This window comes from Mastigoproctus giganteus, chromosome 8, assembly GCF_048544385.1.
Source record: "Mastigoproctus giganteus isolate SK-2022 chromosome 8, ASM4854438v1, whole genome shotgun sequence".
NCBI classification, from domain to species: Eukaryota; Metazoa; Arthropoda; class Arachnida; order Uropygi; family Thelyphonidae; genus Mastigoproctus; species Mastigoproctus giganteus.
The window spans coordinates 150,205,947-150,230,701 of NC_143582.1; the positions used below are offsets into that span (position 1 = coordinate 150,205,947).

The 24,755-nt window shown below is 35.9% G+C and overlaps 1 protein-coding gene across 2 annotated transcripts in view; it reads left to right on the forward strand.

Moving 5' to 3' along the window:
- The window catches only part of LOC150081915 (ribosomal protein S6 kinase alpha-5-like), a 624,627-nt gene that overhangs the window by 470,103 nt on the left and 129,769 nt on the right, over positions 1-24,755 (forward strand). For both annotated transcript variants that reach the window (XM_090379821.1, XM_090379820.1), the window contains exons 5-7: positions 16,031-16,141; positions 17,132-17,215; positions 23,471-23,574. In XM_090379821.1, coding sequence (XP_090235947.1) covers positions 16,031-16,141; positions 17,132-17,215; positions 23,471-23,574 — 299 coding nt within the window. The remainder of the gene's footprint in view (positions 1-16,030; positions 16,142-17,131; positions 17,216-23,470; positions 23,575-24,755) is intronic.

Below are 24,755 nucleotides of genomic sequence, written 5' to 3' on the forward strand. Positions count from 1 at the left end.
TTTCTAATTTATTTTTCTTCTGTTCATGATATTCCTTCATTATTTCAGCTCTAGTTTTTTTGGGTGTAGTTTGAGAACTCCCAGGCATAACGAAACACTCTTGTTGAATTTCATCTGGATTCACATTTCTGTCCAACTTCCCTTTCTTTCTTTCACGATATTCCTTCAAATGCTGGACTGTTGATTTTGGCACAGTCACTCGCGTATTAATCATTATGCCGATATAATGGTATAACGTAGTGCGTCACTGCTCAGTTGTACTTGTTGTGTACAATTGAGTTTTCTTGGGTGCATGTGTTGTACTTGTTGCATCACTGCACGCAACAAGTACAACGCATGCACATCGAGTTTTGTGACAATTTCTAGGTAATGTAACTCTTTTTTTCAAATAATGCCTTAGAGAATACTGAAGTAGATCAGAGGCATAAGTGAAGCTGCATAATATAGGTGCGAATTACAACTGGATGTCATTAGGTCAGGACTTGATGTGTACACTAAGTCCTGACATATTGAAGAAAGTTTTATTGAATTTCAAAATCTATCATAATTGATTTCGAAATTTCTTGACACCCTCAAGATCTTCACTTGGATAATATATATATATATATGTGCAAGTGAAAGGCAGTCAGATGTATCGAAATTAAATATTATTAACCTAGGAGATTGTGTATTTTTGGTGACAAGAGATCTATGAGTATACATTTCAGAAAAGTCACCAAAATTAGACCGATGATCATCCAAGAGGTCAGAGATGATCCTAATGTTCAGGGTGGAACTGAGTGCATGAATTAACATTGGGGAAAAAGACACTAAGGAGGAGTTGACCTTGCCTTGGGAGCTGCTTGTTGCGATTCCCCCCCTCAGTCTAGACCTAGGTGCATTGCACTTCAGCACCCACTAAACCTCTCCATGCAAGAGATATGAGAAAATAATGGAGCAGTTTTCAGCACACATACCAGCAGGGGCTCCACAGATGACTTGACCTCCCACAAATCTTTCATTATGCACAAAAGTGGATTGCAAAACATGGGATGTAATGATTGAATGTTCAGAGGAACTGACCTTTGAAGGGATTCTCTTTGGTCATGAACCTTGATATGATCTTGTTTTCATCAGATGGAAGAACTGTGGTATGGCACAAATTCAGAGAATATTCTACAAATGATTATATCGACCCAGCTGTGAAGCATTGTGGGGGCATTTTTAATAGTTTGGAGTCAGATTTTATGTTATAAAAATACCATAAAAAATAAATGTTAGAAAAATGTTTTTGGTGGGTGCTGATGTAGTAGTAGTAGTGGCACATGATGCAAGAAAGCAAGTGTAGGAGCTTATGCAGCATCAGCCAAAAAAAAAAAAAAAAAAAAAAAAAATCACACCATTCCCTCCAAATGCCTATCCAGTTCCTCCTTAAATTTATTTAACCTATCAACTTCCACAACGACAGATGGAAGTTTGTTCCAGCAATTAACCACCCTCTGGCTAAAGTCAAATTTCCGCACATCTATTCTACATCTGTCCTTTCTTAATTTGAACTTATGTCCCCGTAGGTTGGTAATCTGAACAAGTGGAAGGATCCCATCAGAATTCAGCGTGCTCAACCCATTCAAGGCCTTATAGACCTCAATCAGATCACCGCGCAGGTGCCTAGTCTCCAGCCACTGCAATTTGCAGAACTTAAGCCTCTCTTGGTAAGAGAATCCCTTCATTCCCCTCACCAATCGTGTTGCTCTTCTCTGTACACGCTCAAGCAAATCTACATCCTTCCTAAAATGAGGCCTCCAGACCTGTACGCAGTACTCAAGGCGTGGCCTGACCATTGCCTTATACAGAGCGACAATCACCTCCTTTTCCCTGCTAGCAAAATTCCTATATATCATTGACAAAACCCCATGACCCGCCCTAGCAGCCTGTCTGCACTGCTCAGAAAACTTCATATCTGACTGCACAATTACTCCCAGGTCTTTTTCATTTTCTACCACCTTAAGTGTAGTACCACACAGTTGGTACGTTTCTCTGGGGTTACTTCTACCCATATGCAGTACTTTGCATTTGTCAAGGTTGAACTTCAGTTGCCACTTCTTAGCCCATCTGCCCAAATTATCTAGATCCTGTTGCAGTAGCACACTGCCATTACTGTCATTAACAACCCTGCCAACCTTTGTGTCATCTGCAAACTTCGACATTAAGCCTGATATACCTTCATCAATATCATTGATAAATACACAAAACAACAGTGGACCCAACACCGAACCCTGTGGGACTCCACTAATAACATTAGTCCACGAAGAGCAGCACCCATTGATTACCACCCTCTGTCTTCTCCCACTTAACCATCCTTTTATCCATTGTAGCAACTTACCCTTAATACCATTCTGCTCCAATTTGTACAGTAGTCTTCCATGCCCAACAGTGTCAAAAGCTTTCCTGAAATCCAAGTATATGATATCAAAATTATTTTTTGCATCCAGTTCCTTTGTGACCACATCATAATAACCAATCAAATTTGTCAGACAAGACTTTCCCTTAACAAACCCATGCTGTGTTTGAATTATTGCTGCAGTCTTGTCTAGATGATCCTGCAATGCATCTTTAACCAGCGACTCCATTATTTTACCCGGAACAGAAGTTAAACTAACTGGTCTGTAATTACTCGTGTCACCCTTCAATCCACCTTTGTTAATTGGGGACACATTTGCACATCTCCAGTCCGTGGGAACCTCCCCTGAGTCCAAGGATGCTCTCATAATTATGGCTAAGGGTTTGCTTAGTTGCTTTGCCGCCTCCTTTAAAATAACTGGATAGATCCCATCCACCCCAGGTGCCTTTCTTATGTTTAACTTCAACAATTTCTCCTCCACTTTGCTCTCAGTTATTACAAAATCATTAAGCACACTGCTACAATTTGATAACCTTCTTCCATTTTCAAATTGTAATAATTCCTCACGTGTGAATGTAGATGCAAAATACTCATTCAGTTTGTTTGCTATCTGAGCAGGATCATCAACAGTCGAACCATCGATGTCAAGTGGACCAATCATATTCATCCCCTTCCTTTTAGAGTTTATATAAGTAAAGAAATCCTTGCTGTTTTTCTTAGCATCTTTTGCCAAAGATTTCTCGTAATCCGCCTTCGCCTGCCGAACCTCCTTTGTGACCTGATTACAGACTAGCTTATATCTGCCACAGGCTTCTGCGTCACCTGATAATTTATATGCATCCCATGCATTTTTCTTCTCTGTCACGAGTCTCATTAGTTCATTTGATAACCATTTAGGCCTAAACCTTGAACGATATTTCTTAATCGGTATATAAAGTCTAGTAGCTTCCACGATTAATTCTTTGAATGCTTCCCACTTAGAATTTACTGTTCGTAACATCGTCAGTTGATCCCACTGTACAGAATTTAAAAACTGTCTGAGACCACTACTCCCCTTTACGGAAGCAAAAACCCTTTCCTTTACCCCTGACGGTAGTTACCTCTTTGAGTAAATCCCACTTCAGCACACTGTGATCACTGCCACCTAGTGGTTCCTTTATCTGCAAATTCTTAATACACAAATGATCACTGCTGATAACCAGATCAAGAGTGTTACTTTCTCTGGTTGCCTCTCGAACATGCTGCTGCAGAAAACAATCATCCAATAAATCCACAAAAGTCTGACTAGTGTGTGAGTGACCAACCCACAAGTTCCAGTCAATATCTGGGAAGTTAAAATCCCCCATTATAAGACATTCTGATTTACTGGCCCACTCTATTTCTCTGTAAAATTGTTCATTGTACTCATTCAAGTCATTAGGCCTATAACACACTCCTACTCTTATTTTTCCTTTCGCAGTGCTTATCTCACACCAAACTGACTGAACAGAGCACTGTTCATCTATATTAACTGGGCGCACTTCCTTTGATTTTATGTTTTTCTTAATTAACAGCATAACACCCCCTCCCTTTCTGTCCTGTCTATCCTTTCTGTACACATTGTACTCCCCAAATTCCAGTTCTGCATTCCTTATCTTTGTGACACCACGTCTCTGCTATCCCAACAATATCCGCCTTTGATGTCTTGACCAACACTTCAAATTCATCAAATTTATTTACTATACTTCTAGCATTGGTATACATGCAAGCATACATGCTCCTATGCCTATTTCTTGTTACCCTAACACATCCCATATACCCAACTATTCCATGATGACTGCCATCCGTCCCTGAAACCCCCAACACCCCTCGCTCCAGGTCGCTTCTTATTCTAATAGAAGTTGTGCAAGAATCACCTTCACCTCTGCCTGCGGTTACTGTTAAACTATTAGTCTTTGTATCCCCCCAAACTAGCAGTTTTCCGACCCACCTAACACTGCCTCGATAGCATCAGCAAATATTCTTGCACCCTTTCTATTTAAGTGTATCCCATCCCTGTAGAAGCAATCTCTCCTGTTAACAAGTACAGTCCAGGCTGAAAAAAATTCTACCCCTTGAGCCTTGCACAGTCTTTTCAGGGCCGAATTGATCGACAAGGCTCTCGTCATGTACTCCCTCCTATCGTGTCTGGGCAGAATTGCAGACACTTTCAAATTCAACCCTATTTCACGGCTTTTTTTTCAACAGTGACCTGTACTTGTTGAGTAATTCCGCCGGTCTCCTACTCTTAATATCATTAGTGCCAACGTGTACAACTATATCACCTTTTGTGCCCTTGAAAGATGATATCCGCTCTACAACGTCATCAACCTTTGCCCCTGGCAGACATACCCTGGTCCTGTTCCACCTATCCTTTTTACAAAGGATGTTCCCCGTTTCCCTGACAATAGAGTCACCAACAACTACTAGTTCCTGTGGGACCAGCGCATTCTGCCTTAGGGGTTGCCGCTGTGTTGCGTGATGACCAAGTGCAAGCTCTGGCGTTGATGTGGGCAGCTGAGAGCCTGATGGGCCCCTCAATTTAGATCTTTCGAGGGCATCCACCCTGTCCTTCAAACTCTCATATAGGCCCATAACAACGCTGAGTTGTCGCCTGATTTCCTTACACTCCTTACATCGCGCACACACCAAGACATCCCCCATGGCAATATCATGTTCCGTTCCAGAGAGTTCGGCAAACATTTCACAAGTTGCACATTTTTTTAGGCTGTGATGCGTTGGAGAATTGCCCCCCCTCAGTTCTCCCCCGAGTCACAGCACTCCTGCCACTTTGTGCCCGTTGCTTTGCTGCTCTAGTCTGGGGCATGGTAGTTTAAATTAATAAAATCAATAAATTAAATGTCAATAGGATTTGAATAGAAACTATTAAATAGAAACAGTGAAGCGTATTACTATATAATTATGCGTTAGAGCTACCTAGCTACCTCAATTAAAAAATTTGAATTCCCTACCACTATATCCAAAAACAATGGCTACAAAAATGGAACGAAATAACGGTTTTACCTATCGTAAGTAAAATCCACAAAAACTCTTTATCTAAATTAAAAATAAAAAATAACCAGCGTAACTATAACTATATGACTACGTATTAAGTACAATATAAAATAACAATCATGTAAATAAAAGGCAAACACTTATCGTTTTTGCTGAGCCTGTAACTGACAGCTGTAACTTTTAAAGAGATTCAGCGCCCTCCTTCGTAAATTGGCATTTTTCCCACACACACATTGGCATGTGTAAGAGAAAGTACTACATTGAAGAAGTGTTTATCAGAAATTTAGAATCTTAGCTTTCACTGAGCCTGCTGCGAGCCACTGCAGTATGAGGACAGTCTGTGTGGCTGTCACAGACTGTCCGGACTTTGCCGAAATTGGGTCCACTTGACTTGAGTGTCACCCGAATATCAGTTCCATCAGCGTTTTAGACTCCCACGTAATAAGTACAGCTTGTCTGCCCTATCTGAGAGAATGTCTGTGACAACCTCAAGGACATGTGACGTACCTGATGAGGTAGAACATGCATTGATGAAAATGAAGAATCAAAAAGTTCCAGGTGAAGATGAAGTTACTATTGAGTTTTTAAAATTAGGAGGAAGAGACACAGCACAGAAACTGGTAAGACTCTTTACAAAATACATTAGGAAAGGCCTAATGAGTGGAATAATGCAATCATAATTTTGCTGCATAGGAAAGGAGTTAAATCAGAAATTGGAAATTATAGACCAATTAGCTTGTCCCACATCTACAAGTTGTTTTCAAGGGTCATTACTAACAAATTTGAAAGAATACTTGATGAGAATCAACCGAAAGAGCAAGCTGGCTTTAGGGCAGGATTCCCAACTGTGAATTGCCTTCACGTAATATCACAGTTAATGGAGAAAGCAGCAATTAATATAAAATGCCATTGTCTGGCATTTGACTCCATAAAGCATAAGGCAATTTTTCGGGAAAGACACTGGAAAGACAAGGCACAGACATCCCATACATTAGGATTTTGAAGAAAATATATTAGACTAGACAAAGACAGTAGCAAATTTAAAATTGAGAAAGGAGTTCAACAAGGAGACATAATCTCCAAAGTTGTTTACTGCTGCCCTTGAAGAAGCTTTCAGAAGATTGGACCAGTTGCAGAAAGGAGTTAGTGTGCATGGAGAGTACCTAAACAATTTACAATTTGTGGATGACATTGTGATCATAAACCACGATCCCAAAGAATTAGAGGAAAATCTTAATAGTTATGCAGGCCTAATTACGCTTTGTTTCACATAAACTGGGTAAACTGGGTATTAGTAAGGATTTTGGACTAAAGATGAATATGGGTAAAACAAAAGTAATGATGAACAAGTATGCCACAGGAAGGGATATGATCATTGAAGGAGCAGAAATTGAAAAGGTGGATTCATATACTTATCTTGGACAAGTCATTAGCTGCAATAATGATAAATGGCTGAAAGTCAAGAGAAGAATAAATTTCGAATCAATAGCATTTAGGAAATATAGTTGCGTACTGAGGAGCAATATCCCAGTTTGTCTGAAACGTAAAATAATGAATCAATGTGTACTCCCCACCATGATTTATGGAAGTGAAACTTGGACACTCACCAAAAGAATGGAAGAGAAACTGAAAACTACACAGCGAAGAATGGAATGAATTATAGTAGGAATCAGACTGTTGGATAAGAAAAGAAATGTGTGGATTAGGCAGCAAACTCAAGTAAAGGACATTATTTTCAAAACTAAAGAACTGAAATGGATTTAGGCAGGACACATAGCTTGAAGACATGATGACAGATAGACTAAGAAAGTAATAGAGTTGTACCCAAGAGGAGCTAAAAGAAAACCAGAAAGACAACGGAGATGGACAGATGAAATTCAAGAGTTCACAGGCAGTAAATGGATGGCCATTGCACAAAACAGAAGGAACTAGAAAGTTGCTGGAGAGGCCTTCATGGAAAGTTGAAGAGGCAGTGACTTGAATATGGATGATGATGAGGATCACCATTGACTTTTTTTTTTTTTTTTTTATCATATTTTATTTGATATTATTTTAAATACAGTAGACTCTCAATTTTCCAGGATAGACAGTAAAAATAAAATACCAGATAATTGATTTCTCAGTTAATTCAAATATCGAAAAAAAAAAAAAAAAAAAAAAAAAAAAATATGGCAATAGATTTAAAAACAAAAAAAACTTCCCACTCCATTTTCAAACTTTTGAATAATTTTAAGTTTTTGTTCAATTGCAAGCACAACTCTCTTGCATTTACCTGTCAGTTTTGTGATTTGTAAACAAAAAAAAATATCGACACTTCTGACATAAATAACAAAACAAATTTGTTTTTTTGCATGCGATGGAACACAACAATCTATGTGATGCACTAAAGAAATTAAACATTTGTTCTCTTTCTATTGTTTGTTTGAGCGGCAAGTGCAATGACAGTGAGGCTTGCAGGATATAGGTACATTTATACCCCAATCATGACTTATAATGCTGCTTCTTGTCGCTTATTTACAGCTTGCAAAGCATCTCTTTATACCTGTTGTTATATTTATTAATTGAATTTTATGATTTCTGCTGGATATCTTTTTTTTTTTTTTTTTTACTTTGTAGTCTTGAAGTGTTCCAGTTAATCTGATCCTGATTAATTGAGAGTCTGCTATATACATTTATTGTATATTTTATTTTGTATTTATTATTTTTTATTTTATTATTTTAATACAATGCTCTATCATTCATCAGGTTGGCTATTTTTCTTCATTTAGGCCAAAGTGATTATTCCCCCCTAAAGTTAGGTCAAAGTGCAAGCAAAACTGCAGGGTTGTTATTAGTAGTTTAGGGGATGACAAAGTAGTTTTTTTTTTTTTTTTTTTTTTTGAATGGCATAAGTGATTTTAAGGTCAGGAAGCTAACAATACTGTCTTTTTGTTCTGGTTTTTCTCATGAGTTGATCAGTAGAAACAACATGTTACATAAACAGTTTTCAATATTTTTTTCTTGGGAAGGCAATATTTGTTGATTAACAGTTTCAAGGTTTTTCTTTTATTGGCAAAAAGGACATCTGGTTGTCTGTTGTTTTGTGAAAACTGGTTACTAATTGTGAAATTGTGTGATGTTGATTATAACTTTTTTTTTTTTTTTTTTTTTTTTTTGCACAGTAAAACATCACTTCCAAGACAAAAAAGCATTTGTGTTAAGAGGCAAAATGATGATAGTATAATTTTTTTTCCCTTTGATTCAGATGGTGTTGTTCACTTGAGTTCATCCCACAAGTAAAAGAATAAAAAAAAAAAAAAAAAAAAAAAGAATAAGTTAGCATTATTATATAGAAATAACAGTAAACCTCAATTTTACAAACTGATGGGGGGGAAAGGGCATCTGTTATTGCTGAATGAATTAAATTAAGTTTTTTTTTTTTTTTTTTTCCCCTCTCATCTGTGACCATTTGTACTCCACATAATTGAAAATTAAACAATTATGAATTACAAATTTAAATTTACAATATATTATAATTTAAATTTTGTGATATTTATAAATTTGAAATTTTATTTAAATTATGGTTGCTATTAAGATCCACTTACAATGCTAAGTACGAGGCATTTCCAGTGTGAGTTGCGACTTCGTCATTTGTATTGCCAGTGGCATGTATTCTAAGGCTGGTTTAGTAGACAGACCTAGCTCAAGTGATGGTTCTTTTCTTTACAACCGATGTAAGCAGTGTACTGATCTCAAATTACAACTTGGTGTGTTACGAGAAGAATTTGAGTCCAGAAAAAACAAGTGCTTGCCCTAGAAACAAAAGTAACTGGGAACTTGTCTGGGATCAAGTATCTCCTGATCTGCCAAGGGATGCACCCCCAATTTTGGTCCCAGAAAAGAATAGTCAGATGCACACTGCTCTGGTCTTGGATTAATATTGTTAGACCAGGGGACTAACGATATTAAGCATACAGGACCTGTTGGATAAATATAGGACTATGTTGAAAAAAATGCCACGAGCAGATGTATAGGTGTCTGCAATTCTGCCCAGACAAGATAGGAGGGATTATATGCTGAAAGTCTTGTGGATTAACTTGAGATTTGAAGGAATCTGCAAGGCTTAGGGAGAAAATTTTTTTATGAGCATGGCCCACATTTGTAGGTAAAAGGAATCTATTTTATAGAGATGATATTCATTTGAACAAAAGGTGGGAAGGAGCAGCAGTGCATAGCACACGCTTCTTGATTAGACCGGGGTTCGAGCCCGTCGCCACCAAATATGAAGGATGCGGAAAGGTCAGGGAATGACCACCGCATATCCCGGAGCAATATGGCCTTAGTTGCTAATGCTCCTAAAAAAAAAAAAAACCAAACCAACCATTTGAACAAAAGTGGTGCAAGGATTTTTACCAGTATCATTGAAGATACCCTAAGGGTTTAGGGAAACTGTTAGTTAGGGGGTAAAGGGTAATTTAATTCTGCATTTGTGATGATATGGGTAAAGTAATGCTTGAACTCACCTCATGAATCTTGTTTGTTGCCACAACAGCTGATGTTGATAAGATGTTCTGAAGATATCAATGTTTCAAATGAGGGGATGAGATAAAGCTTGGGATACAAACCTAAATAACTTCAAGGGGTGTGTCAGGGTAATAAATAATAGAAGTTTACTTAGTCTCAACTGTGTCTGTAGTAATGTGAAGAGTGTTGTCAATAAAATGGCTGAATTTGAACTCCTAGTTAGGACAACTAATGTACAGTATTTAGTGTATGTATAATGCATTTAGAAAGGATAGGGAAGATAGAAGGGGTGGAGGGATCATATTTCTTATCAAAAGCAGCCTTAGCAGGAAAAGAACTTTTGCTGAACCTGAAGTTACATCTGGCATAGAATATGTGGGATGTGAGTTAGTTGGAAGCAAAGGAACATTGAGAATTGGAGTAATCTACAGACCAGAAGATTTGAAAAATATGACTAGTCTTTACATTCAGATGGAATGAGCAGGCAAGTGTGAATGTCTTATGGGTGGCTTTAATCTGCCCCAGATTGATTGGAATAAGTGAAAGGGAAACTCATGATGGGGGAAAACTTTTAAATAAACTAGATTATTATTTGTACCAACATGTTAGAGAAAGTACTAAGGGTGAGAATATTCTTGACCTCATCATTACCAACGAATCAGATGACATCACAGGGCTTAAAGTACAGGAACCGATCATGCAACCATCAGTTGGAAAATGAAGAAAGATGTTGCAGTACTTATAAAGGCATGTTAATAAAGGCATGGGTTTTAACATCAGAAGAGGGGACTTTTTTATCTTCGCAATTCACAGATGATTAGCTGTGAATTAGGCAGATTGCCAAGGGATGGCAAATATGTTTGAATTATGTGATACTTTAAAGCAAAAATCACAGAAGCTATGAATGCATACATACCTTTAATAAAATATTATAGGAGGGAGATGCTGAAATGGATGACTGTTGTGCTGGCTGGTCAAATAGAGCAGAAAAAGATATTGTGGGACAGTTACAGAGCAATGAAAAGTACTGAAGCCTATAACAGGTACAAGTTTATTTGTAATGGTACCACAAATAAGGGCAGGGAGACCAAGACTGTGTATGAGACAGCATTGGCTAAGAGAGCAAAGAGCGAGGACAGCAAATTTTTCATGTATGTGAATACAATGAAGAAAAAGCTAATCAGATTGGGTTGTTGTTGTTATTTGGTTTTTAGGAGCATTAGCAACTAAGGCCATATTGCTTCGGGGATATGTGGTGGTCATTCCCTGACCTTTCTGCATCCTCCATATTTGGTGGTCACGGGCTTGAACTCCGGTCTAATCAAGAAGCGTGTGCTACGCACTGCTGCTCCTGTCCACCCGGCTATGGAGGTGCCCATCAGATTGGGCCCTTGTGAACTGGGTGTGGGAAAGTCTTAGATAACCTAGCTGATGTTGCAGATGAATTGAATAGGTACTTTCATCAGTCTTTACTGACAAAAGATCCTTGATGCTGAGTAGAGGCTGAGCCATATGAAATTAGTGATGTCTTAATTACTGATGATTGCTAATTATTAGAAATTATTCTGTATATGTATGTATCAGAAACACTAAAATAAAGTTAAACATAAAAAAAAAAAAAAACCAAGCTTTTTTTGACTTACTGATAACAAGCACGGACAATCTGTGCATCCAGTGGCATTTGCACACACAGCAATTGTAACTTGCTCTTTTCTCACCTTAAAACTTGATGTATGCATTCCTCTTTTAGTGGCTAGGGTTTTTCTCATAATAAGTCTGTCTCGTCAACATTATGAACATTTTCTTTCTCGTAATTTGATGAAGTGAACTTACTTTTAAAGAACACCACTACCGATTCGTCTGCAGAAAGTTTCTCGCCTTGAATATCTAGTTCACATATACCGTGTCTCATCAGCTTAAAGTTTTTCAGCCAACCTGTGCTTGTCTTAAAATCTTCACTACCTCTTAATTTTCAATTAAAATCCAATGCTTTTTCATACAACATTGAGCTGGACATTGGTTCACCCAAACTTCGCTTCTGAAGAAAATAAAAAAATAAAGTGCACTCTCTAGAGTGGCATTTTCAGGTTTCAACATCTTTTTCCTGCTAGATCCTCCTTCACTATCCATAATCGACACAAATTCTGTTATAGCATTGGAATTTTTCTTGATGTCATAAATTGTTGAAGTCCCCCATATAAATCTTTGGAGAGATTTCCTAAATTTTCACATTTTCTAATTTTATTAATAATTTCGGTTTTTCACTGCAATGTTAAAACTATGCATTTTATTTTCATTCACATTTTACTGTTAAAAATTCAGAAAAATAATAAATCGCACAGTTTCAGGCCGATATTATTCTTACTGAATCTGGAGCTAAACTAATCTGAATTTCACTCATGGTTTCCAAGAAAACCCAGTAGTGTCTGTGATATTTTTCTAAAGCACAGTTCTGAAGGTCACATAGAATTATAGAGGTCACAACCATAAAACAATAAAAACAATTTGCAGGTTTCGGTTTATTGGCATTTTGGTTTGTACAATCTGTTATAAACAGGTAGTAAACTTGACCTTTCACTTATTAGATCAAAATTCAATTTGTAAACTTGATCACTGTAACTGGTGCTTACTGTACTACCATTAAAAAAAAAGAAAGAAAGAAAGAAAGATCAGCCTTTCAAATTATTCCAGATAACTGACTTCCGGATAACCGACGTTCTACTGTATTTTATTTTTCTTACAGATAGGCGAAATGGACGTGCACAGTCTACCTTCTGTAACACCTTTAATTTCTATGCACACTCTGATGCCCTCACTTCATTTCACCAGTTTTCTTAGGAGCTATGATGACACACTATAAATAAGGTTATAATGAAGAAACTGGGTGCAAACAAGCAATTAACAGTGCAAAGCGAGTATATCCATAAACGACGCCTCCTTAGCCAGGTGGGCAGGAGCAGCAGTACATAGCACACACTTCTTGATTAGACCGGGGTTCGAGCCTATGACCAACAAATACGGAGGATGTGGAAAGGTCAGGGAATGACCACCGCATATCCCCGGAGCAATATGGCCTTAGTTGCTAATGCTCCTAAAAACCAAAAACAACGACATATCCATAAATTTAACTGGGACAATTGCTATCAATGGCCATGACTCATGAATTTCCAGTTTTCCCTATCTCATGAGCACACTCAAAATCCACGGCAGTGCCAATCAAATATCTTTTGTCTTTAATCTGTAGTCCATTAAGTCAAGGTCTGCAAAATCAGTAGTGTACTATATTAAAAGGCTTAGCAACTTTGTTTCTTGAGAAGGCCAAGACTAGCCTGATATGTGGATATTACACCATGATAATACCTCTGTTGCAGTACCTGTCAAGCAATTTCTGGCCATAAAATCAATCAAGAAGCCATGTTCTCCACCTTGTCCTTTAGGTTTTCTCCTTGTGATTTTTGGCTTTTTCAAAAATTGAAGTCTGCTTTGAAGGATTGTAGATTTTCAGATGTTGATGATATGAGACATTGAGAATCTGCATTAAGAGGCATGATCACAGTGTACTGATCTGGAATTTACTTAAACATGTAACTGTTGTTGAGGGCAAAGGGAAGGGCTTTTGCCTTCATAAAGGGGTGACTAATAATGTTCTTACACATTTTTTTAAAATCTTTTCAGTGGGACCAATTGATTGTTACAAGCAGTTAATTTTAGGCCTAAATGGCCTAGGTTTAGACCTAAATGGATGTCAAATGACCTGTTGAGACCAGTGTCAGAGAAGAAAAATGCATGGGATTATTATTATTATAAATTATCAGGAGATATAGAAACCTACAGTAATTATGAGCTAGTGTGCAATAAAGTTACAAAGTGAGTTAGGCAAGCCAAGGCAGATTACAAGAAGTCTTGGCCAAAGAATGCAAAAAAAAAAAGTAGCAGAGACTTTACTTAGGTGAACACTAGAAGGAAAAGGATGAATCATGCTGGTCTGCTAAATATGAATGGTACGACAGTTGATGATTTGCTGACAAACTGAATAGATATTTTTCTCTTCTGTTCACATATGAGGAATTTTTTATGGATAGGGATGCCAAAAGTATAGCAAATTAAAGTAATTTAAATGATTTTGTGATCATTGAGAAGAAAGTAGAAGAGGTTGTTGGAGTTTAAAAAAAAAAAAAAAAAAAAGCATCAGTGGTGAATGGGATCTATCCAGTTATATTGAGAGAGGCAATAAAAGAGGACAGCAAACCATTATCCATAATTATGAGAACATCCATGAATTCAGGGACAGTCCCACTGAACTAGAGATGTGCAATTGTATCACCAGTTTACAAAGGGGGAATCTAAGGATGAAGTGAGTGAGTACTTACAGACTAAGTTTGATTTCTGTTCCAGGGAAAATAATGGAGTCACTGGCTAAAAAAGTAATGTAGGACCGTCTAGACAGGAATGCAGTTATATGGCAGTCACAGATGTTTTGCTAAGGGACAATCATAGATTTCAGAAAAGGTTTTGATACTATTACACATAAAGGACTGCTGTACAAGTTGGAGCAGTGTGACAATGTCCAGACACTAGGCATCTGCACGGAGACTTCAAACAGGTCTCCGTGCAGGTGCCTAGTGTCTAGACATTGTCACAAGTCAGTCATTGCAAGAAACTTTGATGATATAATCAACCCAATGCACAAAGCCTGTTTTCTAACCTGTTTGAGGTGTTTAGGGGGTCTGCAATGGATTGACTAGTTAAATACTCTGCAATAGATCAAATTGCAATAGCTAAAGGCTGATGGAATCCTTTCTCTTGTTCGCATTGCACATAAGAGGGGCATAAATTTAAATTGAAGGATGGCCGCATGATAAATGTAGGGAAATTTGCTTTCAGCCAGCAAGTAGTTGATTTTTTTGTTGGAACAAACATCTGTCTGGTATTTCAGAAGTGGGTAGTTTGAAATTTAAGCATAACTGGACATATTACTATTATTAGAATTGGACAGGTTATGTGGGTAGTTTTTTATTTTAGGTTCCTGCTGTATAAGCTTGCTTTCTTGCATCATTTCCTCTATCAATACTAATATTCAAAAAAATTTTATAAAACCATTTAGAGTATTTCTGAGGAGTTCTAACAATGTTTTCACGAGTGACAATATTCTTTGGCTAAGTGTATTGCTGCCCATGGATAGGGGATATTCATGGAACTTTATCACATCTCATATGTTTAAGTATGACTTCGACTGTCTCTGCCTCTTAATCCACAACAAAATGGTGTATGCATTGCATTTAATGTTCTGCACACCATTGCAATTTTGTTTTGAAACAAAACAGTATTCAAACAGACATTGGTTTTAGTACCTGAGTGTTAGAACTATAGGTCATTACTCATGTACTGCTTAAAGATATGTGGAATATATTAAAAAAATGATAGGTGAATAGTTTGAACTATTGTCCACCACTTTTTTAAACCTATGATGTTGAGCCATTCAGAAAGGAGTTAATTCATTTTTTTATTTCATTCTTTTAAGGAGTTAATTTCAGTAAATTAAAATTTTGGCCAAAGAGGTGAGTTATGTGTGGTTCGGTAAAGCATTAGCTAATTTTACCATAGTGATCTTTTTTTGCTAACTTCAAACATTGGTTAAAAGTGTGTTCTATTTTATCATAGTTATATTACTTATATTGATCATGGGGAAAATTTTAGTGACATATTAAAAAGAGTTAAAAATTTTACTCTGCACAACCACTGAGAAAAAAAATTTCTGGCATTCTGCAGATTACAGAATGCAAAATAATTTGGAATCTTGTTTCTGTTACCCTCTCCATTCTTTGCAATAACAGTTTTATTAGGTAGTAGTGGAGATTAATTCTCTCTCTCTCTCTCATGCACGTACATACCAATCAGAGTAATTGTTTTTTTTTTCTTTTCTGAATTACAGTTTGGGATAACATATACAGATATAAAGCTTGAAAGCATCTTACTTTTATTTCTGAAGCTCCTTCTTTCTTTCTTTCTTTCTTTGTAATAACAGTTTTATTTTGTAGTAGTGGAGGTTAAGTCTCTCTCATGCATGTACAGACCAATCAGAATAATTTTATTTTTATTTTTTCTAAATTACAGTTAGGGATAATATATAGAGATATAAAGCTTGAAAACATCCTACTGGATGCTCAGGGTCATATTGTCCTTACTGATTTTGGCCTTAGCAAAGAGTTCCTACCTCATGAAAAGGTAAGTAATTTTTTTATATATTCGTTATTATAATGAAATGTGATTTCCACTATATTTCTATAATTAGTGTTAGCAATGGCCACATGGTGCAAGGAAGCCTATGGCTTATGCTGCACTAGCCAAAAAAAAAAAATAAAATAAAAAAATAAATAATAAAATAAATAAAATAAAATGATAAGAATAATAATAATAAGAAGAAGAATATTTTAAAAAAATATATAATAATAATTAATAAATAAGAGAAAAGGAAATGGACAACCTAAGCGTTTCCCTCCTCCCGTAGGTAGTTATCCAGCTAACCTTTGAATTTCCCCAAACTGTCAGCCTCTACCACCCATGTAGGTAACTTATTCCAGTAATTTATAACTCGCTGGCTAAAATAAAACTTCCTGCAATCCAGTCTAAACAATTCCCCCTGTGACTTGAAATTATGGCCCCTAGTTCTAGAATCATTTATAACCATGAAAATTTCGTCCACTTCAAAGGAAGCATAAAAATAAAAAAAAAACACTCTTCATGCCTAGAAAATATAGTAAATAGTATCACTTACAAATAAAAGACAGTAATACTTCTCAAGATGCCTTTTATTTGAATTATAATACTGATGCAACTTGTGGAGTCACAAGTTGCCTTGTGATACCCTTACCATTATGGAAACAGTTACATTTATCCTTCAAATCTTGGCTTTCAGTCTATTGCCTTTGTCTATTAAAAGGGAAGTGTGAGTAACTGTTATTAACTCTGTTTCTAAAACTAAACGAATCATTATTGGGGATATTTATACACCCTGTTTTATGCTTATTTTGGCATATTTTTATTATTATTATTATTATTTATTATTTTTTTTATTATTGGATTTAGATTTCCTCTGAATTGTGAGAATTACAATGAAGAAAAAATTATTTATAGGTTAATCAGGTTTTTTTTACTATAAAAATTGTGATATTATCATAATTTTCAATGAATGCTAACCTGTAATTTTAATTTTAGGACCAACGAACTTATTCTTTTTGTGGTACTATTGAATATATGGCACCAGAAGTGGTGAAGGGAGGCAGTACTGGGCATGACTTTGTAAGTGAAATTATAATAATAATTATAACAATAATTAATCTACTGGAAACTCAGTTCCAATCTGATGGATTAGGTTATACTGGGTGGGGGGGAAAATCCTTTACTCTATATATATATATATATCCAATATTTTAAATTAAATAAAACATAAGCCAGTAGTATGGCAAAAACTGTAGAGCGAAAATTAACATAAAAATAACCCAAATAAACAAACGAACGAAAAACAAGAATAGACATAAATAGTAGTACCCTTGTATAATTTTAAACTTTAAATCCAATTAAAAAACTATACAAAATTTAGGATAATGCCAATTACATATTAATTTAGCGGTACCCCCCCCCCCCCCCCCAAGAGGTACCAGTTCCGAAAGACGTGAAATATCACCAAAAGAGGGTTAAAGGAACTACCAAACGATAACAAAATCAAAATAAATTAAAATAAAATAGACTGACCATCATGCCCCATATCGACAGAGGACCACGGGGCCAATAATGGTCATGGAATCGCTGCATTTCAATCGCTATACAAATCGTCGCAATGGTGAAAAGATTGAAGTACCAATTCACCCTCCCTCCTCCGATCGATCCATCAATGCAGAGGATTTGCACGGCGGTGGTCCTTATGCAGCGAAAAAATTGCTTTTTTTTTCGCTGCATAAGGCAGCTTTTTTTTCTTCTATATAAGCTGATTCAGCTTACAGTATGTCAGTGGTGTGGCTCTGCTCTAGAGTGCTGTCTGTTCTATAATTTATTTTTTCGCTGCATAAGGACCACCGCCGTGCAAATCCTCTGCATTGGTGGATCGATCGGAGGAGGGAGGGTGAGTTGGTACTTCGATCTTTTCACCATTGCGATGATTTGTATAGCGATTGAAATGCAGCGATTCCATGACCATTATTGGCCTCGTGGTCCTCTGTCGATATGGGGCATGATGGTCAGTCTATTTTATTTTAATTTATTTTAATTTTGTTATCGTTTGGTAGTTCCTTTAACCCTCTTTTGGTGATATTTCACGTCTTTCGGAACTGGTACCTCTCGGGGGGGTACCGCTAAATTAATATGTAATTGGCATTATCCTAAATTTTGTATAGTTTTTTAATTGGATTTAAAGTTTAAAATTATACAAGGGTTTCTGGGCTACTATTTATGTCTATTCTTGTTTTTCGTTCGTTTGTTTATTTGGGTTATTTTTATGTTAATTTTCGCTCTACAGTTTTTGCCATACTACTGGCTTATGTTTTATTTAATTTAAAATATTGGATGTATTTCAGCTTCATATGGAGGAATTGCATGTCGCTGCCTCTAATGAATGCTTAATTATTTATTTTTACTTTATTATAATTTAACTTATTTTAATATAATTCAATGATAGTATATATGATGATTGACTTTCAAAGCTGGATCAGGCAATTGGACTTAGATTACAGATGCATTACATTTTGGATTAATGCTTATAGACACTTTTTTTTAAAATTAAAATGCAATTGTAATGTACAAATAGTATTTATTATATATTGTATGTACGTATACATTGTATATTAAATACGGAATACAGGATGCTTTATATTAATATAAAGGATGCAGCCCAAATGAAAGATAAATTTTAAAAGAAGGATAAAATCACACTGAGTTCATAATATGATTTTTATCCACCTTGACAACTAAATTTGATTGATGCCTGAACATGGCCATTTGAATCCTGTCCAAAATTGATGGAATTTTTAAAGGCCCTTTCAGTTAGGTTTGTAGTCATACAGTTTCAGATGAAGAAAATAAACTCTCCCAAGAGTTTATCTCAGGTTTTTCAGTTTGCGCAACATGCAAATTGGCCCATGCACACACTTGAACAGACATAATACACTAGTGTATTATGATCTAGGAAACTGGTGTGACATAAAATTAACAATTTGCAGGCCACGCTATTGATGTGTGGTTGATTACATGATATTTCATTTAGCTGGCTTGTGATTTTTTTTTATGTGCAGTTCTAAAAATATTTATTTGAATACGTACAGTATATGAAATTCCTTTTTCCTGCTGTTCAAGGGCTGTTCAATTTACACAGACCATAGTTTGCACAATTTACATATAAAAGACTAATACATACATTATGTACAATGGAAAATTAAAGTATTCCTATTCAGAGCTGTGTGGAGTGCAAGATAATGGAAAAATAACCAAATTTAATGATCATGTTTTTTGTAGGATGTAGTAGTAGTGGCATGTGATGCAGGAAAGCAAGTGTATGAGCTTATGCAGCATCAGCCAAAAAAAAAAAAAAAAAATCACACCATTCCCTCCAAATGCCTGTCCAGTTCCTCCTTAAATTTATTTAACCCATCAACTTCCACAACGACAGATGGAAGTTTGTTCCAGCAATTAACCACCCGCTGGTTATAGGCAAATTTTCGCACATCTATTCTACATCTGTCTTTTCTTAATTTGAATTTATGCCCCCTTAGGTTCGTAATTTGAGCAAGAGGAAGCATCCCATCAGCATTGAGCCTGCTCAAACTATTCAAGGCCTTATACACCTCACTCAGATCACCTCGCAGGTGCTTAGTCTCCAGACTCTGCAATTTGCAGAACTTAAGCCTTTCTTGGTGAGCCTCTCTTAAGCCTTTCTTGGTGAGCCTCTCTTAAGCCTTTCTTACTTTGTTCTACTCACCAATCTTGTTTTAGCAACTCTACATCCTTTCTAAAATGAAGCCTCCAGACCTGTAAACAGTACTCAAGGTTTGGCCTGACCATTGCCTCATACAAAGGGATAATCACCTCTTATTCCTGTTAGCCAAATTCCTGTTTACCATTGACAAGACTCTCATGACCTGTTCTGGCAGCCTGCCTACACTACTCAGAAAACTTCATATCTGACTGCACAATTACTGCCAGATCTTTTTTGTTTTCCACTGCCCTTAGTGTAGTACCACACGGTAATTTTCTGTTGGGTTACTGTTACCTATGTGCAGTACTTTGCATATTTGTCAGTGTACCCATATTCAGTACCTTGCAGTTGTTAATGTTAAACTTTAGTTGCCACTTTTCAGCCCATCTGCCCAACTTTTCTAGATCCTGTTGCAGTAAAATACTGTCATTACTATCATTAGCAACCCTGCCAACCCTTTGTATCATCTGCAAACTTGGACTTTAAGCCTAATCTATCTTCATCAATGTCATTGATGAATATAGAAAACAAAAGTGGCCCCAATGGCGAATCCCGGGCAACTCCACTAATAACATTATTCCATAAAGAGGAGTGTCCATTGATTACCATTCTGTCTTCTCCCACTCAGCCATCCCTTTATCCATAGCAGCAATGTGCCCTTAATGCCATACTGCTCTAATTTGTACAGTAGTCTTCCATGTGCAACGGTATCAAAATATTTCTTGAAATCGAAGTATATGATATCAAAATTATTTTTTGCACCCAGTTCCTTTGTGACCACATCATGGTATCCAATCAGATTGGTCAGACAAGACGTCCCCTTAACAAATTCATGCTGTGTCTGAACGATAACTGCAGTCTTGTCTAGATGATGCTGCAATGCTTCTTTAACCAATGACTCCATTATTTTCCCTGGAACAGAAGTTAAACTCACGGGTCTGTAATTACTTGTGAATTGGGACCCTTTGTGAATTGGGGATACATTTGCACATCTCCAGTCTGTGGGTACCTCCCCTGTCCAAGAATGCCCTCATAATTATGGTTAAGGGTTTGCTTACTTCCTCTGCCTCCTCCTTTAATATAACTGGATAGATCCTACCACCCCAAGTGCCTTTATGTTTTCAACAGTTTCTCCTCTCCTTTGCTCTGTTATTACAAAATCATTTAGCTCCCTGTTAAGTTTAATAAGATTCTGTCCCCCACTTCCCTACAGAATTCCTCATGTGTGAATGTAGATGCAAAATACTCATTCAATTTGTCAGCTGTCTGAACAGGATCATCAACAGTTAAACCATCAATATAAAGTAGACCAATCTGATTCTTTCCTTTCTTTCTAGAGTTTATATAAGTGAAGAAGTCTTTGCTGTTTTTCTTTTCATCCTTTGTCAAAGATTTCTTGTAATCTGCCTTTGCTTGCATAAGTTGGTGTGAAAAGCCTAGAAGCTTCCAAGATTAATTCCTTGAATGCTTCCCATTTCGAATTTGCTGTTGGTAACATCGTCAGTTGGTCCCTGGTTTAGAATTTAAAATCTGTCTGAGACCACTGTAGTCACCTTTACGAAAGCAAAAACACTTCCCTTTACCCCTGATGGTAGTTATATCTAAGTAAATCTCACATCAGTACAATAGATATTTACTTTTTGTGTAAATTATGTTTAATAAATTGATCTGGAAAAATTGAGTGATTAAATAAAATATAATATGTATTATTGTGTATTATATTTAAATTTTAGTCATTAAAAGTTGAAATAAATTAAAATGATGAATTTTTCTATTGTACAAAGAACTTCTAAGAGGATGGAATGTCAAATTTTTGGTGAATCATTATGAAAATAGTGGCAGTTCTCAGTCTTTTTGTCTTGATGAAACCTTTTTGTAATGTTTTTTCAGCAAACACCCTTTGATAGTTAATAAAATTTTAAAATAAAATAACTCCTTGAATGTTATAGTGAATTTATTATATTCATGTAATAAATGAAATTTATTATGTCAGTTTTGCAAATATTGTTTACTATTTAGTATTAGTACAGACAGTGCAAAGAAGAGCTAATATGCAACTAGATGAATAATCCTACTGAGTCTGTTTCTGTGTGACTGGCTGCAAGAGTACCTGGCTTTTCCTGAATCATCCCATGTTCCTATCTTTGCCTGAGCTCTTCCTTGGTAAGAACTGACTGGACATAATCTATATTTGGCCACTCACTCCTGATCATTGACCAGATGTTGGCCAGATGATTGACCAGATGTTGGTCACTCCGTGGATGTGAAATGCCAGTTGTTGGCCTATAACACGCCATTATATATATAATTGAAACAAATTTTGAACAGAGTTCTAGATATAAAATAACAGCATATAAATGAAGAATATCATGTAAGGTAAATTTAACAGAACTAATTAATGTCATTGAATAAACGATTAAACATTATATTATGCTGTGATATTAGACTAAAAAAAATGTCTAGAATTATATATATTAAAAAAGAGGGAAGTAAAGCTATGCCCATTAAAAGAAAATGTGGAAAACAGAATAGTTTATACTGAAAGAAAAGGTATGTTCTCTGAGTTATAGCCAAAGGAGAAGACTTAAAAAAAGAGAGAGAGAGAGAGGCAGGCCTAATTCTATTAGGCCTTCCAAATGGGAGGCAAGTGTTAACACTGATGAAGCTGTTTTGTCATGTTTGTGCACAGGGTGACCAACCATCGCAATATGGCCGGGATTGTCCCGATTTAGAACTTCAAGTACCGATAATACCATCATTTGTCCTGATAAGAGAGGAAAAAATTTATTGATTTTACATATTTTTAATTAATTCTTATTGGAATCTAATGGATGTATTAAAAAGGAATTCTATTAACACAAGAAAGTCTAAAGGCATTTTGTTCATCACTGAGTAATGAAGAAAAGAAAATGCGTGTTGATTAAAAAAAAAAAAAAAAAAAATGGGTGCAGTTTTTGATCTTTTATTTTGCTGATGCTGTCTGTACTGGCTAACAAGACCGTTGGTTGCAAGCTTTCCTAAAGTTGCAGGTATATTGTAAAAGGTCAGGTAATCAGGGCTGGTTCCAAAGTTAGAAGACTTGTTTATAAGAATTGATGTTGAGGTAAAGGACAGCAAGGAGGAATTATTTTTGCCTGGCTGTGACAGTCCCCCTTTGTTGGAGTTTGCAACCTGGAAGCATTACACCCACTGCATTATTCTAAGGATTGGCCTTGCTGGTAACCATGCTTAAACCTGATAATGTTAAAGACAAAATAGCATTCATTACATGAATCCAAGTTTTCAAACATGTATAAAACTTGGAAATTTATCGAATCTGTGTGAATGTTTTATATTTGGCAGACGTGGTTATTTGAAAGTACAAATAACTTTTATGTAGCCACCATTTGACTGTATGATAGAAGGATATTAATGCAAACATATTAAAAATATTAAATCAAAATTTAAATTTTTTAGTAATATAATTATAAATGGTAATACCATAAATCAGGTAATGTTTAAAATAATGTAAAAAATTATACATTGATTTTTATGCATTTCTGCATGTTGTTTCTTTAATTTCAAAACACCTGCTTTCTTTCTTTCTGTAGTGTGTAGACTGGTGGAGTATAGGTGTTTTAGCATATGAGTTATTAACTGGAGCTTCACCCTTCACAGTTGAAGGAGAGAAAAACACACAGTCAGAAATATCCAAGTAGGTTTTATGTAATGACTTTCAAGAGCTAAAAATTTATTTTTAGAATAACAAGTGAAAATTTTGTTGTTGCACTCTTTTTATAATATATAAAATAATATACACTCCTGCCTAAAAGTTTGTAATCACGTTTCATTTTAATTAATTTTCAAAGTTTTTATTAAAATAGGACCAACTTGTTTAGAAGTTTCTGTTATATATAAAAATCAAAAAACTTAAATAATATTTAAGAAATATTCAAGAAATTTTTAGAATATTTGAGAATATTCCAGAAAGGTATAGAAGAATCCTGAACATGGTAGAACATTGTAGATAATTCTAGAATATTCTAGAAAGTGGGAGTATTTTTTCAATAGTATAGAAGATTGTAGAGTGTTTTGCAATAATATAAATTAAGGAGTAAGAGTTTTAACTTATAAAATCGAACACCTATTGTTCAGAAAAATTGTTTGGTTGTAAGTTGTTTGTTTCGTGATAAACATGGCAAGAAATATGGAATTGAGTGTTGAAAAAAAGAAGTGCTATTATAACTCTGTATAAAGAAAGTTATGCTATGAAAAGTGATGGCAATAAAAGAACTAGGTGTTTTGTTTAAAGGAGTACGAACTACCATTCAATGATTCAAGTAGATTGGCAGTTTAAAGGACAAACTCGATCAGGACAATGCATATAACAACAGAAACACAAGATATGACTCTAACACTGATTTCTAAATGCAGCCAACAACTTACTGCATCTGAAATCTAAACTGAGTTCAATAAGAACAGAGAAACTCCCACGTTTGCATCTGTTGAGGACTCATTGCATAATTGAGGTAAATTATGAGGGATTCAGGGGAGATTCCTTTGGATTGGAGAAATGCCAATGTATTGCAAATACATAAAAGTGGTTCTAAGAGTGAAGTTGATAACTACAGATCGGTTAGTCTGACTTCAGTGGTAGAAAAACTTAGAGGAAATGATTAAGAGTGCAATCTAGGGACATTTAGATAGATATGGCATTCTGAAAGATATGAGGAAAGACTAATTATGTGGGCTACAGTTCTTGGCAACCAGGCTGTTTGTTTGTTATTTGGTTTTTAGGAGCATTAGCAACTAAGGCCATATTGCTCCGGGGATATGCAGTGGTCATTCCCTGACCTTTCCGCATCCTCCGTATTTGGTGGTCATGGGCTCGAACCC